The sequence below is a fragment of the Berghia stephanieae genome, chromosome 1 (assembly GCF_034508935.2).
Source record: "Berghia stephanieae isolate SIO BIC M18660-M18661 chromosome 1, UCSD_Bste_1.3, whole genome shotgun sequence".
NCBI lineage: Eukaryota > Metazoa > Mollusca > Gastropoda > Nudibranchia > Aeolidiidae > Berghia > Berghia stephanieae.
The window spans coordinates 141,321,591-141,344,804 of NC_088360.1; the positions used below are offsets into that span (position 1 = coordinate 141,321,591).

The 23,214-nt window shown below is 36.2% G+C and overlaps 1 protein-coding gene across 1 annotated transcript in view; it reads right to left on the minus strand.

The window, feature by feature from the left end:
* Window positions 1–23,214, minus strand: part of LOC144963381 (dystonin-like) — a 281,117-nt gene that overhangs the window by 112,067 nt on the left and 145,836 nt on the right. The window contains exons 10-28 of the mRNA XM_078897353.1: window positions 20,466–20,572; window positions 19,332–19,451; window positions 17,011–17,106; window positions 15,575–15,705; window positions 14,164–14,421; window positions 13,129–13,336; window positions 12,075–12,203; window positions 10,693–10,770; window positions 9,959–10,120; window positions 9,147–9,251; window positions 8,224–8,442; window positions 7,223–7,429; window positions 6,771–6,862; window positions 6,113–6,227; window positions 5,220–5,394; window positions 4,486–4,640; window positions 3,362–3,522; window positions 2,318–2,456; window positions 656–846 (exon numbers count right to left, since the gene is read on the minus strand). Of these exons, the coding sequence (XP_078753479.1) occupies window positions 656–846; window positions 2,318–2,456; window positions 3,362–3,522; window positions 4,486–4,640; window positions 5,220–5,394; window positions 6,113–6,227; window positions 6,771–6,862; window positions 7,223–7,429; window positions 8,224–8,442; window positions 9,147–9,251; window positions 9,959–10,120; window positions 10,693–10,770; window positions 12,075–12,203; window positions 13,129–13,336; window positions 14,164–14,421; window positions 15,575–15,705; window positions 17,011–17,106; window positions 19,332–19,451; window positions 20,466–20,572 (2,848 nt within the window). The remainder of the gene's footprint in view (window positions 1–655; window positions 847–2,317; window positions 2,457–3,361; window positions 3,523–4,485; window positions 4,641–5,219; window positions 5,395–6,112; window positions 6,228–6,770; window positions 6,863–7,222; window positions 7,430–8,223; window positions 8,443–9,146; window positions 9,252–9,958; window positions 10,121–10,692; window positions 10,771–12,074; window positions 12,204–13,128; window positions 13,337–14,163; window positions 14,422–15,574; window positions 15,706–17,010; window positions 17,107–19,331; window positions 19,452–20,465; window positions 20,573–23,214) is intronic.

Sequence of the window (23,214 nt, forward strand, 5' to 3'; positions counted from 1 at the left end):
TGCCGATCGGAGTACCGGTAATAGCAGTACTGACTTTGCTGGTAATTTCTCAAGACTGAGAAGGTGAGTATTGGTAAAGTATATACTACAAGAGAAATAGAGAAACAGAGGAGAAAAGATGTCTCGGTATCATTACCAACACTCGCTCTCGGTACCAGCATTTTTCATAAATCTGCCAGTTGAAATCCTAAGTAATATTGGGAATTCCCAGTACCGTTATCGGTAAAAGTAATGGCGATCCTAAGCTGCCATTACCGGTAATTTCTCAATACCAAGAAATGTGAGTCCAGCCCGGGCCTTTACGCTACCATATCAATCATTATCCCAAGGCAATGTGATGATTAAATATGATTTGATTCACAATGCCCGATGAGCTTTACAATGCAACATTTCAAAAAGCTACTTCTGTTACACTTTTGGTATAAGTCTCTCAGTTTCTGAATGATTTGTGAATGAGATGACTAGTTGTAATTGTTTGTTTTTAAGGTTCAAGCCTCTTGCAATACATTGCCAGTAAAAAGGAAGAAAATTGGATAGTAAAAAAAAGTAAGTAAGTAAGTAAGTAAGTAAGTAAGTGAGTAAGTAAGTAAATAAGTAAGTAAGTAAGTATTTAAGTAAGTAAGCAAGTATATCCATCTAACAATTCCAATCCTACCTTTCGACCACTTGTACACAAATCTGGTCCCATCGGACACCCAGGTCATTGACTTCCTTCTCCACAGCCTCCACGTCATGGTGTTGTTTGGTACCCTGACGACTCCTCTCAACGAGACCTCTTAGAGTCTGGACGTCTTCTTTGATGTGATCCAGCTTGGGCTGGTGTTGCTGGAGGGAGTCCTGTAAACTCTGATGGAGAATGAGATGTAGGAATAAATGAATAACTGACCCAACATCTCAAACTGAAATTGAGCTTTTTATATTGCGTAATATCCACTAAACATGCTCAAACCGCTTTTACAAAGGGTCCCTAGTCATCAGCAACACGTAACATGTAGAACGAGAAATGATGCCTGTTAGGCGATATTACAATTTTTTTCGAACAGAGACAAAGCTGTTAAAGACCAGGTTCTCATTTTACACCGGAGTACGGTGAGAGAATGTGAGTAAAGAGCCTTTTCCAAAGATTCAACTATGCGTCAAGGCGAGGCGCGAACCCAGGGCCTTCTGATCTGAAAGTGAGTGTCATACCACAAGACCACATAGCCACACAAATTGGTATTGTGTCGGGATGAATTAGACCTGGAAAAATTAATTTAGAATTAAAATTATAAGAAATATGAACTTGAGTGGTAGTTTGTTTTTTTTTATTACAATGAAAGACATTGTATTTATTCTTCTCCACGATGATTAGAAATTAACCCCAAGTGTCATATTTTAGGTAATAAATTCCATTTCCAGCACCTAATTTATCTTGACACAATACTGTTATTGAGAGAAGTGTGTTACATAATATAAGAATATTGATAAATCAATGGAGTTGTTAATCTGTGATAAATTTGCATTCTATCAAGAGTGTGGAGTTGTCATTTTTTTCTTCACGCTATGAAATTCAGATTTATTGAAAACCCTGACACAACACGCCATAAAAACTCTGAAGGATTTTATCACCAATATAATTATTGTTGACTTGACGATACTACTAAGTGATAATAGTAATGAATAACATTTCTTGGAGATGTGTAAAAAAAATATGAATGAATGAATGAATGAATGCGCAAATGAATAAATGAATGAATGAATAAATGAATGCAGCGAATATCAGCGCCAGTAAAAAGGAAGAAAATGGAATAGTAAAAAGTTCTAGAATTACAATTAAAGCACAAAAGAAAAGGTGAGACAAAGGGGAATTGGTTCAAACAGGGAACAGATGTAGATTCCAAGAGCACACCATCAAAGTACTTAGTTTGAGGTCACCTAACAGTCTCATCCAGACACAAGCACAGGTCCCCACTAAGAGGAATACACTCAAATGTCCACAAATCATATAATATAATATGTAAACTAAACATAATACAGTGCATAACAGAGAGATGATTTACAATGAAAAAAATATCATCTCCCAAAACCATACATTCGACTGTTTCCCTCCCAGCCATGGAACTCCGGCAAGGGTCAGGACAAAACTAAGTAATCTCATTCCAAGACAATGACAGGAAACATTGGAAAACGGGTATGAGGGGATAGAAGACACAGCATGTACCTCCCTGCCCACTATGGGAGGTCAGGATCCCCACCCAGTAATGCAGCGATGAATACATGAATGAATGAATGAATGAATGAATGAATGAATGAATGAATGAATGAATGAGCAACTTACAACAAGGTCAGACTTGACTGATCGGATTTCTGCCAGATTGGAGGTCATATTGTCATGAGAGGCCAGAGATGTTTCAAATTCACTGACCAACTGTTTGAGGTCATTGACTCCTGAGATGACCACTTCACAGCCCTTCAACCTACATAAAGAAAAAACTATTTGATTACCTAAGTAACATATAAGCGCCTAACAAGAAGATACACTACATAAGGAAGTTAGATTTAGATTTCAGAACTCATAAATCTTAAGAGAAAATTTGACATATAGGAATAATTTATAGAAATAGATTCTGACAACAATTCATTCCTATGTCAAGCCTAAGACAACCCATAGTCTAACCCAGATGATGTGATATTAAACTGGCAAAAAGAGTATTACTCAGTGAGATAATTAAGAACAAAAAACATATTCACTCACATCCAACTTGATTAAAAAAACAATACAACACAGAAGAATGTTGACAGTACAAGTAGGAGTCCTTCAGAGGCATTAGGCCCTTGGGGCCGAAGTTTATCCCAGATTCTATAGTGTGAAACGGACAATAGCAATTGCTTGATACCCTTTGGATAGGACACTAGTTTATCGCAAAGTACTTTCCATCAGATCTAACAGACCCAGCTACACAATCACTGTTGGGTGGAAGGGGGGGGGGTGGGGGGTGGGGGGTCAGAAATTAATCTCAACTGCACCCAGGATCAATCTCTGTCCCTTTGATTGTGAAGCGAGTGCTCTACCAACTGAGCTACCAGGACCCCCTGACAGTGCAAGTACAATCCATCTATTAATTGATCCAAAACCATCAAAACATAGAATTGATTTATCTTTATCAAATAGATGAATACCTTATTAAATAGCAATAAATGTCTTATTTTTTCTCTCACATGTCTCAACATACTCTATGTGTATGGTGAACAAAGGAATTGAAATACTTTTTTAGAATTTTATACTTTGATACGTCAATTTAAATTTCAGCTCTTCAATGACAACAAATTTCCAATGCCACTTACCCCATTAAAAAATATATATGAATAAGAAAATTCTCACCTGTCGACGTAAACATGAGAAATAACTTTCATTTGATCACATTTCTCCACCACTAAGTTGAGTTTGGCCTCGGCACTCGGGTTGGGGGGATGGAGTTCCTTGGCTTCAACTCGGAGATTTCGTACTTCTCCTTCTGTCTTCTCAAACTTGAGTTGGAATTCCTGGGATAATAAGAAATATAAATCGGGATCGATATATACACAAACTTTCAGCCATTACACCTCACTCTCTAACTCTTTATATATAGATTTAATAACATTCTTGATCATTCATTTTTTTCTCTCATCTTGCCATGTCCTTTAGAGAAACATTATGTAATTCTTAACAGCCGCAAAGCCCATGTAGCATAGAATTTATCACAATCTATGTAACGCATAAAGGACAGTAGCAATTGCTTGCTACCCTTTTTATAGGAAATTAGTCTATTGTAAACTACTTCTCACCAGTTCCAACAGACCCAGCAACCTCTGCTGAATGAATATTGGGGTGGGTGTCAGGTGGAAAACTTTTTACTGCACTCAGGACCAATAGCAATCCCTTTGCTAATGAGGCTCTACCATTGACATTTAACTATAGGGTTCCCAACAATTGTAAGCTAGAGTTCCATTTTAGCCAGACTGGAAATCATGTCCAACCTCTTAAGTAAGACAGTAGTAACAGCCTTGTAATTATCACTGCTTATTCGATGAAAATAAAATAAAAATTGAGCTTTTATATACCAAAATATCCACTATATGTGCTCAAAGCGCTTTACAAGGGGTCCCTGGTCAACAGCAACATTTAACATGTAGGACGTGTGCTAGACAATGTTACAATTTTTCGGACAAAGACAACACTGTTAACAACCAAGTACTCATTTTACACCTGAGTAAGGTGAGGGAATGTGAGTAAAGAGCCTTTTCCAAGGACTCGAGGCTCGATCCCACAACATTCCGATCCGAAAGCGAGTGTCATAACCACAAGACCACATAGCCGGACATAATTAGATCTCCAACAATTTTACCTGAATAAATATTAGCAAAAAGTATGAGTTGAAAGAATTTCAGTCTCATCATTAAATGGCTATTTCTTTTATTTTATAATTCTAATCTATCATCTTTTATAAATTTTTTTCTAAAACTTACTCTGTAAGATCGGAATGATTCTTGGACGGCTAGATTGTTCTGAGGGATGGGCCGGTGGACAAGGGCAGATAATTGCTGGTCGTTGTTGGATACCTCTCTACTGACAGCCTCAACTCTCTGTAGGAAGATCTGGGCAGTGCTAACTTTCTTCGTTTCTGTTTGAGACATGTTGAATATCAGTGAATATATGAGAAAACTTTGTTAAATATTTTTTAATTGATGCTTTTTACAACACTCTTGAACAATATTGATTCCTGGGCAGGGTACCTTTGTATGTATATTATCTTTGGGTATCCCCAAAGCAATAGAAACATTTCAAAGGACACTTGTGCACAATTTGTACATTAATGTTGACGTCATTCCAAACATCATTTTAATTCACTATATCAAACCTCTCTCTCTCTCTCTCTCTCTCTCTCTCTCTCTCTCTCTCTCTCTCTCTCTCTCTCTCTCTCTCTCTCTCTCTCTCTCTATATTTCTATATATATATATATATATATATATATATATATATAATGACAAAATGATATAACATGATATAAACATTATTTCAACAGTAAGTATCATAGGTCTAAAATACACATTTATATAGCGCACTTCCACAAAGCTATAATTCCAAGCTTCCATATTACCACATTAATTACTTTATCAAGTGTCATCGTACATTATAAGTACCTTACTTTGTCAGCAACGCCGCAACAAACTACAATCACATAAATATACATATAATATACCTTTGGCAGTGGCTCTGTCACTCAAGTCTTTATAGATCTGTCCACACTGTTTAAGTTCTTCAGCCAGTTTTCTCATGTCCCTGTCCGATGTCCCGCACTCGGCTATCAGCTTGTCACCGTCCTCCTTGAGGGCGTGCCACACAGCCTCTCTTTGAGCTGGGTCCATGGCCATGAACTAAAGACGATGAAGATTAAACATAAAATAAAACTGGATTATCAAACAAGCAACTTTTTCTAGCAATGTTTCCAGACATTTAAGAACAAAAAAAATTTCAGACAAAAACAGTGCTTATACTTTCATGTAAGAAATTTGAATGGATTGATGTTATTGTTATGCACCTAGAGCTTATTTGTATAGAGGATTGGGCGCAATATAAATAAATTTCATTCTTCTTCTTATTCTTATTCTTCTTCTCCTTATTATTATTATTATTATTATTATTATTATTATTATTATTATTATTATTATTATTATTGTTATTATTATTATGTACAGTAAAATAAAGGGAGTACAAATGACTATACATTTTAGTGGTTCATTTAGGTACATCTAGATTTTGGTAGTCATACTTTCACCTTATAGGGATGATACATGTATATTCAAACCTTATGAGGACAAAGATCATTTCAAATTATTTTTTAAATATCAACTGTGCTCAATTTGGCAAAATTGATTTTGAGATGATTTTTCTTCTTTTTTTTTTCTCCAGATCGTAATCTATCTGAAATTATTGAAGTCAAAGTCATCAATGAAAATCAGCAAATAATTTTTCTCATATAAACTTTGCGAGCACGGTATTATAAATAATATTCCAACTCGCCACTCCCAAATTTTTAATTTTTCAGATCTGAAGAGAAAGACAGAAAAAGAGAATCAAGTGTTGGAGAGTTACCTGTTTGAGATCCCATCCTTTGATCTGTTTAGTTGCGGCAAAGACAGCAGCCATTCTGACGTGTCTTTGCTGGTTTTTCCATTGAGTTGACAGGCGATCATGCTGGATTTTTAATCTGATAAAAAAAAAAACCAAAGGTTGAAATATGTACATTGATTTGGTGTGAAACAATTGAAATTAGCAACACATGCGTGGATTAGAGTAAAAAGAGGTACAAAATTGGTTACAGATTACAGCTACCTAGTTGTATATGTTCGATCAAGGTCTCTTTTCATGGGGCAGCGTGGTACAGAGGTATGGTCTTTGATTCATACTCGAAAGTTACTGAGTTTGACTACCTTGGTACGCTGTGTCGCCTTGAGCAAGTCACCCCACTCTAGCTCATTTTGCAGTGCTGCACTGCGGCTGATGCCTGGGATATTGTAGTCTCTCCCTGAAGACAGTTTTTCCCCTTTGGGATGAATAAATACAATTTTTTTTTTTATTATGTTTATTTGTTTTGGTGATCATTGCCTAATTCTGTGACATATTTCTTTGGTAATAAGCAGACTATGGCTATCACACACACACACACACACACACACACATACAAAAAAAATATTATCCTTAACATTAATTAATACTTTAACATCGAATCAATAATAAACTTCATCAATACCTGTTAGCCAAATCTATTGCGTCCTGATTTGGGGGAGGAATCAAGAAGACAACGGATGGTACAGTGGCCTCCATGCCTGTCAGGGTTTTCACCTGGAATCATCATTCAACAATCAATACGTTTGGAATGTCATTTACAGTGAACAAAATAAAAATAGCATTACATTTAAATTTAAAGTCTGAATTATTAAATTTTACTTGGATTGTTGCACATCATTGAGAATAAGGAATGTAGTTTTTAAAACAATATAAACCTTAAATTTCACCGTTTTCACTTTTGGCATAATCCAGTGCCTACTTTTGCTTCTTTTTCAATCAATCTTCCCAAACAAGTCTTCTATCTCAATATTGCCCTCTCTGTTTTATGTCAGAAAAACTTTATAATTTAATAATTAAAGTATAAATAATGTTGGAAAAATAAAAGACTTGGTAAGATTTCAAGCGATTTCTTACCTTCCATTTGAGTCTCTGTGACTTGCCTACCAGGAAACATTCCTCTCCTCGTTGGAGAGAAATATCCTGGTGGTAAGGACAGAGGGTTCGAACCTTCATGGGGGTGCTGAGGGACTGAGATCGGAGTTTGAGAGGGAGAATGTCGTGACTCTGTACAACCAGGGACGAAACACGGCGGTCGTATTCACGTATTTGGGATTGAAGGTCCTGGAAAGATGAGGAAGACGAAAGAGAAACATGAATTAAATTGATTATATCTTTTAGAAAGTCTGATGCCACTCTTTGAGGCCAATCAACATCTCGTCAAAGAAAGATGACAGGACGAAAATTACATGGGATTGGTTTTCACACCACTTTTTAGTCATGGCATGCTGGGGGAGTCTCTGGTCTGTCTTCCCACCCTAACCTGTATTCCTTGTCAGCTGCATAACATCAGGAGTTGAGCTGCAGATGCATGTTCCTCATATAATTAATTTTTATAGGGTTTAGTCAAGTAGCCTTCATTCTGTCTTTCCCACAGTCTCTTTCATGATTAACGGTCGCCCATTCCCTGCCACCTACTGTTTCCTAGCTAGCAGTTATCTATTTCAGTTATTCTTTCTGCTTAAAGGGCCATATTTCATAAACAGAGGATTGTCACGTCCTGGGTCATTTGTGTCGATGAGAGATTCTGTGGGCCTTAAACAAAGGGATACCAGCCCTTTCCCCTAAAAATCTCAATTTTTTTAGTCAAAATAAAAGTAAAAGAATCAAAAGAATGAAAAGAGGATGTTGTAATTTTAAGAAAAAGAAGAAAAAAGGGAAAGACAATTTCTTTTAAAAATCCTAAAAATAGCGACAATTATGAAAATAACCCTTTATGAAAATAATCCCCAGCATGAAAAGACTTTTTGATAGTTTTTGACAAGATGAGGGTCATTTTAATTGATCTATATTTAAAGGGTGAGTTTTCTGGACAAAATTTTTTAATGTGTTTTTTTTTTCGGAATACAACAGCATACCTGTAAATCTGCCAGCAGAACTTGTGCTTGGTCTATAGGAATGTTGTCAGAAGAGAACCGATTGTGGAGAAGCTCGGAGTGTCGAGCCATCCACTGCTGGCAGTGCTGGGCCTCTTCAAAGAACTTGTTGTGGTCCACGCTGTGCTTGATGTGGGCCTCCAGGCACCAGGATAGATGCATCAGCCAGGACCACTGGGACTGAAGACTTGACATATATGCCTAGAGGAAAGGAAAGGAACATTCTTAGGACTAAAATATATTTGATAAAAATCATTTACAATATCCTTTTTTTGGTGATATTCCCGTATCTCAGTATAATAGAGGTGATAAAAACACAGTCCATATAGAGTGAGAGTGCCTTTTTCAACAAGACCCTCAAGGCCGAGGGTACGATCACGGTTTATTGTAAGAGCTTTTTTGTTTGTTTGTTGCTTTAGGTCTCTTCCAACACAATTGAGGTTATATGAGAGACCGCTGAAACAAAAAAACAAGCAATCTAACAAAAATAGTACAAATGTAAATCAAAATCATAACCTAAAGATATCATAAGCTAAATTATAAATAACCAAGAACAAACAGGCAGAAGATTTACAGAAAAAAAAAATATCCCCTGTCAAAAATACAATCACAAACTAAAGAAGCAGGATAGGCTAGTAAAGAGAAGAAGAAACGACATCACTATCGGATTGTACACCCATGCAAACATCATAGGTATATGATTCAAGGGTGATGCTCCCATCCAACCACCCGCTTATTGTAAGAGCAATTTGTCACTAATGTTGATTATTAGTAATAAAACTATAGTTTTAAAAAGTGGGGAGGGACGGGAAATATATTTTCCTTGTTAAATCCTGCTTGTTCATAGATCTGAGTATGTTAAATCTTTATAATCTAATATTAGTGCAGTCTGGACTAGGCCTCACCTCTACAGTTCGAGACAACGGATGCCTGTCAAGAATCATTGCCCCTCCTTTTTCTTGTACTGCATTGAACTGGCCTTCCCTGGCCTCCATTTGACGAACCAAGGACTGAAACGATGATAAAAAAAATAAAAAAATCAATACCCAGGGATAATATATAGAAAATTGATCATTTATGAAAAATAGAGCTTTTATATAGCGCGATATCCACTTAATGTGCTCAAAGCGCTTTGCAAGGGGTCCCTGGTCAACAGCAACATTTTAACATGAAGGACGGGACATGCCGCCTGTTAGGCGATATTACAATTTTTCAGACAAAGACAATGCTGTTAACGGCCAGGTACTCATTTTATACCTGAGTACGGTGAGAGAAAGTGAGTGAAGAGCCTTTTCCAAGGACTCAACTATGCGCCGAGCGCGAGGCTCGAACCCAGGACCTTCCGATCCGAAAGCGAGTGTCATACTACTAGGCCACATAGCCGCACAAAAGAGTCAAACTGAAACACCAAAAGACCAATATCAATTACAGCATGCCGATTACACAACTAATAAGGACATGAAGGCAAGAGGCAGGTAATAAAGGAGATCCAGATCCATACAGATACTGATGCATCCGAAGTGACAAATTCAACAATTGTGTATCAAAAACACTGGATGAAAGCATTTTGTCATCAAACCAATGCATATCATTCTATAAAAATACGTAAATTCATGAATAAGCATTAAATCACTGAACCTATACACATCATCCAATTCTAGAAATAAGACAATAGACACAAGGGACAAAACGGCGCCAAGGTTGAGTTGTTCCATACCTTGTGTTGTTCATCACATTCTACCAGACTGATGTCTTTCGAACCCCAATCCCTGGAGAGTTCCATGTCCTCTTTCTCACCCAGCCACACCAGTTCCATGGTGGCTGCATGCAAAAAGTCACTCAGGCTCTCCAGACATCGTAATCGTCGTGCTGATGTTTTCTATAAAAAAGAAAAATTGAACAGTTTGGTTTTTAAACATTTTAACGTTTGTTTTTCAAAGACATATCTAACTGAATCATGGTTGGTTAAGTGTAAAAGCTTTGTAAGTCGTTATGAGAAATTTTGGTAAAGTTCCCTTCAGTGTTAATTGAAAATTATATTTTCTCTGCAAAAAATTGAAAGGGCAACTTTGGGGTTTTCTGAGAACATATTGATCTGGATAATTTGGAAAGCTCATTGAAAAAACATGTTTTCTAGGCATGATTGTAATGACCCGATATGCTTAGTGTCGAATCTTCTGGGTTCAAATATCAACATTATAATGGTTAACCTCCATATATATTAGAAAATCTCCAGTGTATGAACTTACAAATATGGCTATGTTAAAGTAACAACAGTGAGGCTTATTCAGAAGCCAATATATTTTTTAAGTCTTCATATATACATACCTCTTCAGATCTGACGGAGAGGTTTAAGTGTAAAAATTGCAGGTCATTCAATATCAAGTGAAAAAAAAAAAATAGGTTTATAATTTTATTGAAAAACAAGTGTTAAACCCAATAAAAACTTACAGAAAGAAGGGAATAAGCTACTTCTACTTTGGATAGATTCTGTGTGTACAATTTTTGTTCTTCTGTCGAAAGACTTGCCTGAAACACAGAAAGCAATAAAATAACAATTATGAAAAATGAATATAATTAATTGTACATGTTCATATAGCATCTATACACTCAGGAACAAATAAAACTATCATTCTAGCATTGGGGAGAAAATGAAAGGCTGTCCTTTTTATATATTTTAAAGTTTGATGGTTAAATTTTAAAACCTTATTAAGCAAATAATATTTCTCACACATTTATCATTTAATCACGAAAACACAATAGACCATACCCCTAAAAATCTGAATTATTGTTTCACTCGTGTAACAGTAAAAAAAAAGAATCATCAAAAGAGGAAAGAAACAGCAACACAGCCCCATGCCATACAGTGTTTTGCTAGTCATTGAAAAAGTTTTGAGTGGTTGTGTACCCTGTGTGCTGGATGCCCTATGTGTAGGACAGTATAGTGCATGTTATGTGTGAATTGTATCCACATTAGATTATCCAAAATACATGTGTGATGTAGTATGAAATAATATGTAGTTGCAGCAAACTAGTGCTCCTTTGGTCTCTTTATTTCATCATCATCCATCGTGTCTTGTGCTCTTGAGCACGTTGCCCGTCAGCTGTCTCCACGAATCACTATCCTCTGCAGTGCGCATGAAATCTGTGTTGCTTTTAAAGTCACATTTGGCCATTCTTAGGTTATTTAGATAAGTCATTCTTTGTCTTCCTCTTGCTCTCTTTCCTTCGATCATCCCAGATATCATCAACTTTTCTATTCCGTCTCTTCTCCACACATGTCCCAGAAACCGTAACTGCCTCTTTCTGATGTTATTGATCAGTATTCTTCCCTCTCACCTTCTCCAACACTTCCTCGTTCATACACCTGTCTATCCATGATAACCTCAACATTCTTCTATACACATCTCAAATGCCTCTAACCTCCTCGTACAATCTTTGTCAAGCATCCATGTTTCACAACCGTATAAAAGGGTACCTATAACATATGTTTCTACTACTTTCATTCTGGTCTTCAAATTTAGGTTGTTGTTTGACACAACTGATCTCATTTTATGGAACACGTATTTTGCTATTGCTATTCTTTGTTTTATATCCTCTATGTCACGTGCATCATGGATAATGATAGTGCCTAAATATTTAAATTTCTTTACTTGTTTGATGGTCTCTCCTTGCTTGACAAGTGGAAGGTCGTGTTGTTGACAACAACACGACCTCTTTATTTACTACTTGCAAATTGCAAAGAGGAATTTTTAAGCACTGTGTAAACAACAATGGTATGAAGATATAAAGGAAAAATAGAAAGATAAGCAATAAATTCACTGAGCACTCACTCTGTTGTTGATACACTGGTCTATACGAGATCGGAATGCTAGGACTTCTTGGTGAACACCCTTGTGGGTCTTCAATAGATCTTCTACACGACTCAAGTCACTGTCATACTCGCCTTCCTCCAATAGTCTCTGGTGACAAAAATATAACAGACGGGTTAACATTTGTAATTGGTCAAAAAGTATTTATTTACTATGCTAGCAAAAGAGTGAAAATGGAGAGGCTTCGTATAGGAACAAAACAGACAATGGACGTTTCGGGTACAAACTCTTCGTCAGCACAACAATACACAAAATTAACGTGGAAAACAAATAATTTACTATGGAAACAAATACAGGGAAAGTTTTTAAAAAATCTAGACTAGATCTAAAATCAGTCATTTGATAAATATTTCCACGATCAGTGGAAAGATAGAAAGATTGATAATTTCCTTAATCTTCAATCATTATGTAAAGCAGATTCCTTTTTGAAAAAAAAACTTATATCGACTCTAAATAATGAAAGAGTTGGTAAATTAAATCCTTTCCAGGTCAACTTTAGTTTTACCCATTCTAAAAAGACCCAGCTTCCTACATAACGCTGGATGAAAAGATTAGTGACATCTGTGTCCCAGTCTCATCCTTCAGGTTGGTAAGTGTGAGTGCAGTAGCCATTACATCACCTGTGCCACCAACGGAAATGAATAAGAATCGGAAGGTCCAGGGATCGAGCTTCGCTCGGCGCATAGTTGAGTCCTTGGAAAAGGCTCTTTACTCACATTCTCTCACCGTACTCAGGTGTAAAATGAGTACCTGGCCGTTAACAGCATTGTCTCTGTCCAGGAAAAAATGCTAATATCGCCTAAAAGGCGTCATGTCTCGTCCTACATATCAAGTGTTGCTGTTGACCCCTTGTAAAGCGCTTTGAGCACTTTTAGTGGATATTGCGCTATATAAAAGCTCAATTTAATTCAATTTAATTTAATTTGATTTAATTTAATTTAATTTAATTTAATTAAATTTAATTTAATTAAATTTAATTTAATTTAATTTAAAACAGAAAATTGAATGTCCTGACCTGCTTGGAGTCCACCCATTCCAGACACTCTTGTAAATGTCTGAAGGCTGGGTTGGTCTCCAACAGACGATTCTCCGAGGTCACCTGGCTTTGGTGTCGAGGTGTGATGACAGATCTATCCACTTGGGGCCGGCTCAACAAGGGATGCACCAGCTGGCTGTACAGATGACTTCGGAGCTGGGATACTCTGGACTGGAGGTCTGAAACTCTGCAGGAAATAAAAATTATATATGTGCTTATTATGGTGATGTTGATAATGATGATGGTTGTGGTGATGCTGCTGCTACTATTATTACTTCTACTACTTCTACTACTACTACTACTACTACTACTACTACTACTACTACTACTACTGTACTACTACTACATACTACTACTCTACTAACTACTACTACTACTACACTACTATACTTACTACTACTACTACTACTACTACTACTACTATACTTCTACTACTACTACTACTACTACTACTACTACTACTACTACTACTAACTCACTACTACTACTACTACTACTACTACTACTACTACTACTACTACTACTACTACTACTACTACTACTACTACTACTACTACTACTACTACTACTACTACTACTACTAGTATGCACCTATGTGGTCTGTGGTATGATATGTGTCTTCAAACCTGTGTTGTCTCGATCTGAATGGTTGAGTTCTTGGAAAAGGCTAATCAATTACATTTCCACTGTACTCAGGAGTAAAATGAGTACCTAGACATTAACAGCATTATCTCTGTCAGAAAAAATTGTAATATCGTCTGACAGGCCTCATGTCTCGTCCTACAACTGGAGTTGGCTAGGGACCCCTTGTAAAGTGCTTTGAGCACAATTAGTGGATATTGGGCTAAACAAATGCTCCATTTAAATATTATTTTTTTACTCTTCCACTACCACCACTAACCCCACCCCCCTCCAACCATCACCACCAACAAGAAAGCTTATTGCCCTAAGCACCCACTCCCATTCAAACAATATCTCTTGTCACATAATCACAGTCATTCTTCAACCCCTTACCGTTTAAGGAGCTGATCTGCTTGAGGGTGGTTGCCGTCCTGTAATGACTGACAATCTCGAAACAATCCTCGCACAGATTCCTCCACTGATTTCAGCCCCCTCTCCATTGCATCGCAGTTACGTTTGGACTCGAAGGCATGGACTATGTCCAGCTTGCCGGATGCATCGTCTATTCTACGGCCCAAATCCATCAATGCTTCTTCGTTCAGCCTCACCTCTCTATTGGCTTTCTCTGCTAGTCTGTTGAGGCGTTCAAGTCTGAATCAAAAACAGTTCATAAGGTTTTAATCTTATTGTTAAAATAAAGATATTGTATTTTTATATACACATATCAGTGAGTTTATTAGAAATTAAAATGTACTTGAGACAATGTCTAGTGCCTAAAAAATGTGGAAGAAAATAAATCCAATGAAAGCAATAAGCATGAATACAAATCAAAAAGACTCCCCCACAAAAGCTGGGGTGGGGTGTGAATGTGTGTGTGTGTGTGTGTGTGTGTGTGTGTGTGTGTGTGTGTGTGAGGGGGGAGAAATTTTAAAAAGGGGTAAAACGTCATTAATTTCCTTTTTAAAAAAAAGAATATTATTTGGCTATGTGGCCTTGTGGTATGACATTCACTTTCGGATTGGAAAGTTCGAGCCTCGCTTGGCACATAGTTGAGTCCTTGGAAAAGGCTCTATACTCACATTCTCTCACCATATTCAGGTGTAAAATGAGTACCTGGCCGTTAATAGCATTGTCTCTGTCGCGAAAAAAAATTGTATTATCACCTAACAGGCATCTTCCACATGTTATGCATTGATGTTGGTCAGGGACCCTTTGTAAAGCGCTTTGAGCACGTTTAGTGGATATTGCGCTGTATAAAAGCTCAAGTTGTTTGTTTTTTTTGGTTGTTTCTTTTTTAAAAATTATAAGAAATCAGAGAGAAAATAAACAAAATGTATCCTCTCATTACACATTACTGTACAGCAAGTTGCTCAAACAAGATATCCTCACCTGATGACCTCTGTCTGTATTGTCATTCATGTCTCGTTCTTCCCTTTGGAAAGCGCTTTGAGCAAGTTTAGTGGATATTGCGCTATATAAAAGCTCAAGGTTTTTCTGTGTTTTTTTTTTGTTGTTGTTTCTTTTTAAAAATAAGAAATCAGAGAGAAATGAACAAAATATAGATAGCATGCGCTTGGCTAAGAAGCTCATAACATTGCCATTCGGAAGTATAACGGACAAACACACAAAACAGTGTGTATCCATGAACGTTTATAGTCAGGTTAATACAGTTCAGTGAGCATTACTCATAAACGCGAATGGCAAAAAACAATAACAAAGACCTGAGTGACGTCATCTTTGAACTATCTATATCCTCTCATTACACATTACTGCACAGCAAGTTGCTCAAACACGATATCCTCACCTGATGACCTCTGCCTGGATGGTCATGTCTCGTTCTTGCATAGCAGCTTCAAACCGGCTCCACATACGAGACACATTATGAGGTAGCAATTCATCCTCTATGCTCATATGGGATGGGTCTGAGGTTAAACTCTGTGGTGAGGAACGTCAAAAGCTATATTATTGTCATTTCAGACATTAACCGGTATGAAAAAATAAAATGAAACATGGACATTTTATATATCATATTTCCAAAAACTTCTTCTTCTAATGACACCTTTCCACCAAGGCATCAGAAGATACCATCGCCTAAGCATTCCAAAGATTTACAATGATCAATACCTTAACGATGTTTGACTTATTCCCCCAGCAGGCTATTTTCTAAAATTCCCTTTATTCATCAGCAAATGCCCTATATGGCACCATGTTTTCATTTCATGCAGTACAAATCATCAGTTAGGCATCCTTTTTGTACGAATACTCCTACAATACCCATCACTGTATATATAGCCAGGTACATCAATTACACTAAAGATGAGTGGGGTAATATGTTACCCACAGGCACAATGTGGGGACCAGAATTTTCTATGATCAGTGTCACCAATCCAGCCATTGATCATGCTTAACATTGTTTGACTTTTGCGATAAGATTAGACACACACTGTACCTCTGAGCCACCAAGTTACCCATTAGCAAGAACAAGAGCAGCACTAGTTATGTGTTTGTTTTTAGCCGTGCGGCTATGTGGTCTAGTGGTATGACACTCGCTTTCGGATCGGAAGGTCCTGGGTTCGAACCTCGTGCTCGGCGCATAGTTGAGTCCTTTGAAAAGGCTCTTTACTCACATTCTCTCACCGTACTCAGGTGTAAAATGAGTACCTGGCCGTTAACAGCGCTGTCTTTGTCCGAAAAATTGTAATATCGCCTAACAGGCGTTATGTCCCGTCCTACATGTTAAATGTTGCTGTTGACCAGCGACCCCTTGTAAAGAGCTTTGAGCACGTTTATTGGAAATTGCACTATATAAAAGCTCAATAATTTTTTATTTTATTTTTTATTTTTTTTAGTTGTTTAACGGGCGCTTTCAACGTTATTTAGGTTATTTAAGCACCCGCAGCACTAGTTACATAAGCCTTGATACTCATATAAAAAGTAGAGAAGCAGTGGGGGGATGTCTGAAGCCTGGGATCGTGAAAATACTAATGAGAAGGTGGAAATGGAAAAGCTTCGGGTGGGAACAGTAGAAACAATTAACGTTTCGGGTACAAACACTTCATCAGCAAAGCAATAAACAAAGGAAAGTTGAAATTCCCCCCCCCCCCCCCCCCCCACTTCCTCCCTCCATCATTTGAAAATGCAAATGTACTTTATTGAAATATATTTTTTTTAAAAAGTAAATAGAAATGAAGAAAAATAGAAGAAGAAGAAAAAAAAAATAAAAAAATAACAACTTCTTACCTGAATCTCATCGAATAATTTCAAGGCTCTGTTTTTGATTTCCAATCGTGGGGGAACATCCTCAGAGCGGAATCGATGGAAATCGGAATGCAAAGCCTCCATGAGGAAATAAAATAAAATAAAATAAAAATAAATAAATAAAACCGTTTAAAAAAGTCATGAAATTTCTACATTTTCTTATGATGATTGAACTCTAAAAACTTGAAATTTAAAAAAAGATAAAACACAACAGCATCTTCCATCCCCTGGAGTGACAAGCAGTTTAGAATAAAATAAAGGAGTCACATCTCAAGTGAGCGAGCGAGCTGTCCCAATTCTAAGGTCCACATCTTTGCCCACCATCCAAGTTTACTTTAGGGGTGGTGACTTCTAAAAAAAAAAAATACCTACACGATGAATGAAGCCCACACGTGAATTCTAACATACAGCAGCACTCCCAAAAATAGACAAAACACACTTTTCTTAAGGTTTCCAAATAATAATTACATGCCAAGATATGTTAAAATATATTTTACTGTATAATGAACAACTGGAATAAACACCTTAAAATATCACGATGAAAACAAGTGTTGTGTTATGTGTTTGTATTGTTGTCAAAATTTGTTTAATGTTAAAAGACAAATGAGAAAGTAGAATAATAAAAGCTTAAGTTTTATCCACAAAGAGACAAATTATGATGTGGACGTTTGGGGTCCACCATTTGTCAACAAAGTAGACATTGAAAAAAGAAACTGAAGACAAATAAATGTGTATTGATACTGACTAAAACATTTTAATTGAAATGAATTCACATCCAAACTATTTTGATTTAATAATAGAATGCACTGTTGTCAAACACACTGACTAACCATTTTACAACATTATATCAAAACAGATGTATGCGTCTCTTATAGAAATTTAATTTATGTTATTAAAGTTGCACAATCCGTCCATCTGGCCGTAAGTGTGACAAGTCAGACAAAAGAGGTCTGTGTCTGTGTTTGGTCAAGGCTGTCTGTCATCTAGCCTTATTTTGCACACGACAACAACCTCACTCTTACAAAATACTTTTGTTTCTATTCTGGTCAGAAAACTTCAAATATGACAAATATCCTTGTATTATTTATATAAAGATTTCCAACATTGACATGTCAAAGAAAGTATCAAACCTGAAACTTCTGCCTCGGGTTGGAGACTTTTTGGAAAGTCAAGGGGAGGGGGGGGGGTCAATTTAATCAATTTGTATTTGAAGTAAACGTTTTCTCACCGAAATGAAAATAAATATATATTTTTTATATCGTAGGGCAGACATCAGAGACAGAAAGCGACTTTATATAGGATATAATAATACTACAGGAGACTGGTAAATCGGGGAAGCAACTCGTTTTCCCACTTAGGTTGTCACTTTTATCCTTTGGTCATTACATCCAGTGATTTGTACACTGTGTATATATAAAGAAACATTTAAATATTTCCACTATTATATTTATTTCAGCAAACTCGCAAACAACTCTCCGTTCTTACTCCCCCCTCCCCACCCCCCAAGGGTTGTGGTTTTATCATGGAGGATAAAAAAAAAAAGAATCCATTTTTCATTTCATACAGTGTAAGTTTATCTGCCATGCATACACTTGTACTGATTAGCATATTGGCAATGTACGACAATATATTATGTCAGCACGCACCTGTTGAGTGCCTTTCTCAAGGACACAATGACTTGTCCAGCACCCCCCCCCCTACATACACACACAGGCAACAAACAAAAAACAATATGGGGAAGAAGGGGGAGGGAAGGAGGGAGGGAGACACAGAAAGAGAGAGAGAGAGAGAGAGAGAGAGAGAGAGAGAGAGAGAGAGAGAGAGAGAGAGAGAGAGAGAGAGAGATTTTTTTGTTTGTTGCTTTAGGTCTCTTCCAACACAAATGAGGTTATATGAGAGACCGCTGAAACAAAAAAACAAGCAATCTAGCAAAAATAGTACAAATGTAAATCAAAATCATAACCTAAAGATATCATAAGCTAAATTATAAATAACCAAGAACAAACAGGCAGAAGATTTACAGAAAAAAAATATCCCCTGTCAAAAATACAATCACAAACCGAAGAAGCAGGATAGGCTAGTAAAGAGAAGAAGAAACGACATCACTATCGGATCGTACACCCATGCGAACATCATAGGTATATGATTCAAGGGTGATGCTCCCATCCAACCACCCGCAGAGAGAGAGAGAGAGATGAGAGAGAGACAGAGAGAGGGAGAGAGAGAGACAGAGAGAGAGAGAGGGAGGGAGGGAGAGGGAGAGAGAGAGAGAGACAGAGAGAGAATACCGTCACTGCCATTACCTTGATCTCATTCAAAGAGGTAGGAAAGTTTCTGCTCAGCATTAGTTTGATAGCGTCCTTGAGCCATGCCATCAGGGCGGATGTCAAACTGTGGTATTCTTCTACTTTCAGCTGGCGTTCCTAACAAATTGAACATGAAACCCGAGTCAGAACACACGGATGTGGGCAATAATTAACGAAACTACTTTGTAAACAAGCAACAGTCGTCGTCGTCTCGTTCTTTTCTTCCTCTCTTCCTCCCCTCCCCCCCTCCCCCTCCCTCTTCTCTTCTCCTCTCTTCTCTTCTTCTCTTCTTCTTCTTCTTCTTCTTCTTCTTCTTCTTCTTCTTCTTCTCTCTCTCTTCTTCTTCCTTCTCTTCCTTCTTCTTCTCTCTTCTTCTTCTTCTTCTCTCTTTCTTCTTCTTCTTCTTCTCTCTTTTTCCCTCCTTCCTCCTCCTCCTCCTCTCCTCCTCTCCTCCTCCTCCCCTCTCCTCCTCATCATCATCATCATCATCATCATCATCATCGTCATCACCATTATCAAGCAAAACAACAATCAATCACATTCTACTCATCACAAAAAAAAAGAAGCAATAAACCCCCAAAATAAATAAAAGAAGAGTTTTAAAAAAGAAACCCAACAAACTTAATCAATACACCATTACCCACAATTCACAAAAGCAATCTAGAACTCCGTCTCGTGTTAACACCACCACACACAAAGCCATGTTATTATAATTACCTAGCACAAGAGCTTTGATTTACGTCTTCAATTCATTTCATTAACTCCACAAGAGATAAATATTTGAGATTATTTTTTTGTTTAATTTATTTTACTTTTTTTTTGTTTGTTTGTTTTCATGTCTCACACTACTTCTTTTTCCTATATATAATAAAATAAAATAAAATAAAATAAAATTCCCTTTATTCATCCCATAGGGGAAATTTGTCCCTAGGGTCTACTCCAAGGGAAGACTGGAATAAGCCAGGCGCCAGCCGCAGTGCAGCGCCGCATATTGAGCTAGGGCGAGGTGACTTTCTCAAGGCCACACAGCGCAGTGACAGTTGATCGAATTCAGTACCTATATCCTTTTCATTGTGTTTTTCTGATTCAATCTAAACCTATCCATACTACCTGTTGTGACCAGCGACTTACATTGTCTTTCAAGGACTGTTCAACACTTGGGACCTCGGGGAAAACATCGTACAAGGATGACACGTAGGTCAGGATGGATTTCTCGTCAGGGTTTGGCAGGTCAACATCTGACAACGAAACGGTATGGAGGATTTTGTCAACATTAAAACAGACAAGAATGTTATGGAGGAACTTGTCAACACTAAAGCAGACAGCGCATAATATTTCTATGAGAATAAACGTATTGATTGCATGTAAATATTAGTGACCTACGAGAGTGGCAAATGATGGAGTAGGCTCTGGCGTAATATATAGATATGAAAAGGTCTGTATGATACAGTAACAGACAAAGCAGATAAAAAACTACAAGAAAAAAAGCCATTCCAAAAAATCAGCTTGCGTCGACTGGTAATTATTTTTATTTTTATTTCTATTTTTATTTTTATTTTTTTATTATCTTTTTTTTTTTCTTAAATTTTTATTTTTATTTTTATTTTTTATTTGTATTTTTATTTATTTTTTATTTTATTATTATTATTATTATTTTTAATTTTAATTTATTTTTTCCCACTTTCATGTATGTTGTCATCAAATTGTTGATTTATTGGCGAAAGCCTAAGATTGAATAAACTTTGAAACTTTGAAACTTTGGTAATCAGGGCGTCTGACGTTCGATCCCCAGTTGAAGCAGGCTGATTATTTGAAACGGGTTTTTTTTTTCTTGTATTTTTATCTCTGCTTTGTCTGGCACTGTTTCGTACATACTGTTTCAGATCTTTGTGTTGCCACGAAGTCAGTAAAATAAGGAAATATCACCTTGCTAAAAATTTGACATGAAACTCATAAACTGTCGTAGTAAGATTTTATCAACACAAAAAAAAAAACAACAAAAAAAAAAAACAAACAAACAAAAAAAACAAAAACAAAAACAAAACAACAACAAACAACAAATACATGAATGGAACAATCTGGCATCTCTGAATGAATCTGTCAAAAACCAAGCATCACAATTCAAGCGACGTTGCCAATCGGCCAATCTTCACTAACTACACATTTGATTTAAAACAAAAGCTGAGAGCAACATCGTCCACTTCAGAAGCACAGATTCAGAAAGTCATATTCATGGAAACAAAACAAGATGGAAGTAATTGAATTTTTTTTTTAAATAAAGAAACAAAAGGAGATAAACGGGTCCACGACTTGCATGCAAGGTGTAAAAAAATAAATGATTTTAAAATACAAACCAAAAAAAAAAAAATCATTAAAAAAAAAAAAAAAAAAAAAAAAAAAAAATTGACTTGATCAACGGACCAACGGATACCAATCAGATATTCAAGTGGTTGAAAATCATTCTAAACTATAGAAAAACCCTTTAACGGTAAGACTGAATTTGTTTTTTCAAAACATTACATCTCGGATCTCACATCATTTACTATGATAGTTACTACAGTTCTAAAATTTTATTTTTTTTTAAAATTGAGCTTTTATATAGCACAATATCCACTAAATGTGCTCAAAGCGCTTTACAAGGGGTCCCTGGTCAACAGCAACATTTAACATGTAGGACGGGACCTAACGGTCAATTTTTCGGACAAAGACAACGCTGTTTACGGCCAGGTACTCATTTTACACTTGAGTTCGGTAAGAGAATGTGAATAAAGAGCCTTTTCCAAGGACTCAACTATGCGCCGAGCGCGAGGCTCGAACCCAGGACCTTCCGATCCGAAAGCGAGTGTCATACCACTAGACCACATAGCCGCACAACTGTTTCAACTGTTCTGTTTCACCATGAGAGCAGTACAAACGATGCATCGTGGTTATACCCCCTCTTTATGAAAACGATAAATTATATCAGATTATAATAGCAAAATTGAGTCGAGTTTGTGGAGCGTTAATATGTCCATTTAGCAATCATCTTTAAACCCGATGTCTGATACCCATAACCATGTTTATCCAAATGTGACTAAGGGTTGAAAGTATTCTTATTCTTATTTATCAACAAGAATGAAAATGCAAAAAGGACGTTATTAAATGATAATTCAAAATATTGATAAAAATGTTCATCATGCAGCTACCACCGATGGGGGGTTACTTCAACAGACTGGTGAGGCAATATATGACACATATTATCCAAACAAAACACCACACCAGAGCACGTACCAAAAATATGTATTATTATTATTATTATTATTATTATTATTATTATTATTATTATTATTATTATTATTATTATTATTATTATCATTATTATTATTATTATTATCATCATCATCATCATCATCATCATCATCATCATCATTATCATTATCATTATTATTATTATTTATTATTATTATTATTATTATTATTATTATTATTATTATTATTATTATTTTTATTATTATCATTATTATTATTTTTATTATAATTATAATTATTATTATTATTATTATTATTATTATTATTATTATTATTATTATTATTATTATTATATATTATTAATTATTATTATTATTATCATCATCATCATCATCATCATCATCATCATCATCATCATCATCATCATCATCATCATCAATATCATTATTATTATTATTATTATTATTATTATTATTATTATTATTATTATTATTATTATTATTATTATATCATCATCATCATTTTAATTATTTTTTTTTTTGGGGGGGGGGGGGCAGAACACCCGTTCCAGCACAGAACTAAGACCGCATCACGTATCACAAGATCAACAAATATGAGAGAGGTAACGCGACAACACCGTTGAAAATATTTG